Source organism: Solea solea, chromosome 2 (genome assembly GCF_958295425.1).
Source record: "Solea solea chromosome 2, fSolSol10.1, whole genome shotgun sequence".
Lineage (NCBI taxonomy): Eukaryota > Metazoa > Chordata > Actinopteri > Pleuronectiformes > Soleidae > Solea > Solea solea.
In genome coordinates, this window is record NC_081135.1 from 15,929,525 (window position 1) to 15,933,443 (window position 3,919).

The following is a 3,919-nucleotide window of genomic DNA, read 5'->3' on the forward strand; positions in this document are numbered from 1 at the left end:
GAGGTCTCCGGAGCACAGACTCAATCTGATACAGTCACATACAGTGGTAGCCCGCCGCTCGCAATCAGTGGAGCTGTCACTAAACACAGCATACTCCTCTGTTAAATATTGAGATTTTAGACATTTCCCTGGTAGATTTTTTCTTGATGTCTTTCTTCAAGGACAGTTATTTTTTTTTAAATGTCAGGCTTTTAACAATGTCACAGGTTTTCAGTTTCAACTTACTGTCACTCTTGGCGTGGAGAGGAGGGGCTTCAGGGAAGGGACAAGGTGGGCGCAATGTGCGTGTCATTTGCATATAATGTGCATACCAGCGAGAGAGTGCCCGCCATGCAGCTGTGGTCCCTATGGTCTGTGAAGTGGCTTTAGTATTTTCTCCCCTTTCCGGTCGTTTTGGCAGCACTGTTAGCTGGATAAATGTCAGAGATTATAATCTTTTGTCTATAAAATACACTATATCAGAATTACGATTATTAATTTTATTATCATTGATTTGATGTATTAGAAGAACCGGATAGAGCACTGCCCCTTCTTCCACTCATTCCTATGGGGTGGAAGAACCTGAAATAAATATTTTTCTGCATCTCAGAATGCAGTTTTAAGATCATTTGAGGCGAGAAATTAGTTTAGAATTCAAAAATGTGGTTTGTGTATTACGATATTACACATTTATAGTTTGGCAGCAACGTTGTCAAAACTAGTGAAAAAGCCTGACATCATAAAAAAGACAAATTTAAAAAGGACAGACATCAAGAAAAAATCGAATGATTGAAATTGAAAAAAACATCAGAATGCATAAAAATATCAAAATTAAATAAAATTGTGATTGTGAAATTGTAATTTTTTAATGTTTGTTATCTTTCAGTTGAAAAAAGTTTCAGTGAAAAAACAAATATTTGTTTTCAATACCTCAGTTTACTGGCAGTGTTCCAGCTCCATACTTTTGTAGCAGTGTGAAGTATGCCATTGGAGACACTGCTCAGTGCCCACCATGACTAGCCTAGAAAGACTGAATTGATTGTGTTGTTTTTTGTAAACATTTTCAGGTCTGAGAACTGAAAATGTGCTGGAAATTACATGATGTCGTCAAACCAAATGTTCCTCAATCCATTTTTCTCTTCTCTATCTTTGTTAATAGGTAATGGCAGCCCAAACCTTCCTACTCCATGTCCATATCTCCACAGACATTATTAGGAAGATGATGTTATCTTCACGTCCAGAATCTGTGGATGAGCTAAAAACCATGATGAGAGAAAAGTTTAAGCTAGACTTTGACTTTGGCTTGTCATACGAAGATCCAGACTTTGATGGACAGTTGTGTTCCCTGGTAGACATTGAAGAGCTTCCAAAGAAGGCTGTACTAAAACTTGTAAGGTCTGAGAGTGATGGCAGTTCAGTTTCATCAGATGATACCATAATATTGCCCCATGCTGTACTTCAGCGGTAGCTGAAGCACTTGTCACGAAACATCCTTGTCTTAAAGAGCCAGGATCGCAGACAGGATGGTATGGTTGGAAAAATAGTTTGAAGTTTAAGATGGGAAACTACCGCACTAAGTTGAGTCGGGCCGGATCTCATGAGGTAGCAGTAAATTCAGGGAAGAGGAGTAGGAACAACCCAGACAAACAAGCTCCCAACACTAACATTAAAAGACCAAAAAGGGCTGAAGTCAATTTCCTCCCAAATTTCCCAAGAGGTGAAGATGACGTAAGCCTTGAGCGACTGAGACTCCAAATTGTAGATGAAGCTAAGAAGACAGATCAGAACCTTCCCCTGATTGCAAATTTAATGCAGACCACCTTTGCCCTGAGGCGCAAGGAAGTCATCAATGATGACCTGCTTGTTGGAGAGATCTTGGAACGCTGGCCTGCCCTTAAATTAGAGTCACAGGTAAGAATATTTTCTGTAGTACACTTTTGACTGTGTCAGCAATAACTTGGACAGGTTTACTCAGATTTGCGTAAAACTTGGCATATGCTTTTGGTAGTGTAAGGATCTGCATGTTTTTCCCTATGGAGTTAGATATGTGTCAATATTTTCAAACAACACTTTTTCAAGAAGCAACAAAAAATATCAATTTAATCATTCAAAAATATTGTATTTTGAAAATACATTTCTTATTTGCGCTCCCTCACTTGTTCTTTGTTCTCTGTGATTTGTTCTCTGCACTGTTTTTTGTTTGCGGGCGGGCCTTAGGAAGCTGCCTGCTGATTGGCTGGGGTTTTGGAGTGGCGGCTCAGTGGACCGGAAGTTGTCACACGCTTCGAGTCGCTGGAACTTCCAGTCCATTGACCTGTCACTCCAAAACTCCAGCCAATCAGCAGGTAGCTTCCTAAGGCCTGCCCGCAAAGAACAAATGTATTTTCAAAAAAATACAATATTTTAAATGATTAAATCGATATTTTTTTTTACTTCTTAAAAAGTGTTGTTTGATTCCTGAAAAGTGTTGTTTGAAAAATATTACACAAAACTAATTCCATATTTCCCCAATTTTGACAAGCATGTCTATGTTTTGTCATATTTTGTCAGATTTGTGCAGAATTTCACAGGATCACAAATATCAACCTGAAGAACCACTTCTATGCCGAGTTGGATCGACATGCCCCCCGTCTTCTGAGCTTGTTCAGGAAGAAAGCTGCACGAACTGGCAAAGTAGCAGAAGTTTTGGACCAGCTCTTCAGTGCTTATGACCTCCAGGTGAGTTGGTTACGCTTCTTGATGCTTGATAGTGATACTACAGTGGATTATATTTGTTAGAACTCTCATCTCTGCAGTTATGGGAGGCTTTTTCTTGTGATGTATAAATATGTTCTCGCACTCAGGAACAAGTGGACATCCACATCAAATGTGCTGCTGTCCTCCGTGCACTCCCTGCGTATCTACATGATGATGACTCCAGGTTTCTGAAACTCTGGGATGTAAGTCAATATTCATAATAAAAAAATATTTAAAAAAAAAAAAATTATTATTATTAAAAAAATTCTATTCTAATTGTTCCTCATAGAACATAATTGTGATTGTGTCAGTGAGGAATAATTAATGAAAGACTCTTTAGCTAAGATGTTATTCAGGCAAGACTTGAAGCTTCAACTTGAGTGAATTCTGAGCTGCAGATATAAAATGTTGCCACATGAGAACACAATGGTCTGTAATGAAGATAAACATCGGTTTTATTTCACCATATTATGGAATGTGATTAGTTTTTTGACTCTTTTATTGTCTTCTGATATGTTACTGACACTTTTCAGCAGCTTTTTTAGATAGCTTACGGAATCTTGGGTAATGGTGACTTTTCTCTGTTGTCCAGACATCTGAGTCTGATGAACCAAACATCAGTGATGTACCGGTTGGACTCCTCTTGAGTGGTGCGAATGCAACAGATGCATTGTTCTTCAACCCAGAGAAGATTGACATTGTCATTGAGGGTAATGTTGTTATTAAGTTTCCAACGTTGGCAGAAGCCTTTGTCATGCTATTTTCACTGATGTATGCAATGCATCTAAGTTACCCAAAATACTTGGCCAATACTTTTGACTTCATCCAAAAAGTCTTGATGGGCCTGGTTGATGGGATGTTGAAGCCCAGGGTGTTGACCCTTAAAAATGACCTTTTTGCAGTGGAGTAATCATGGTATTTCTGAAATGACAGTAGTGCCTGTGCATACGAAAAGCCCTACAAGTAACTGAGTTCTGTATTTGCTCATAGAGTAAAGCTTAATTTATATTAGGACGCTTGATAGTTTTGATGTGTATTAATGAGTATATGAAGAGTGAGTAAACGCAAGCAAACAAATTTGTTATTGGTTAACTAAACGAGCCGGCTGAAAGATCATGTGTGGTTACCATGGGGACAAATTAAACCTTTTGCTGAAGTATAAATTGAAAATGTTGCACAACTGAATTTTAAGAGTGGCGCAGTG

General features: G+C 38.5%; 1 protein-coding gene across 1 annotated transcript; it reads left to right on the plus strand.

The window, feature by feature from the left end:
* The first annotated feature begins 1,536 nt into the window (after positions 1–1,536).
* Positions 1,537–3,625, plus strand: LOC131455305 (uncharacterized). The gene is made up of 4 exons (XM_058622855.1): positions 1,537–1,890; positions 2,530–2,697; positions 2,823–2,918; positions 3,308–3,625. The coding sequence occupies exons 1-4, from the start codon at positions 1,537–1,539 to the stop codon at positions 3,623–3,625; spliced, it is 936 nt and encodes a 311-aa protein (XP_058478838.1).
* The last annotated feature ends 294 nt before the right edge of the window (positions 3,626–3,919 follow it).

What these genes read in the sequence shown, in the direction of transcription:
- LOC131455305 (XM_058622855.1), top strand. Translation starts at nt 1,537, where the DNA reads ATGGGAAACTACCGCACTAAGTTGAGTCGGGCCGGATCTCATGAGGTA. An exon ending in TCAGTGCTTATGACCTCCAG is followed by an intron (nt 2,698 to 2,822) that starts GTGAGTTGGTTA and finishes TCTCGCACTCAG; the next exon opens with GAACAAGTGGACATCCACAT. An exon ending in GGTTTCTGAAACTCTGGGAT is followed by an intron (nt 2,919 to 3,307) that starts GTAAGTCAATAT and finishes TCTGTTGTCCAG; the next exon opens with ACATCTGAGTCTGATGAACC.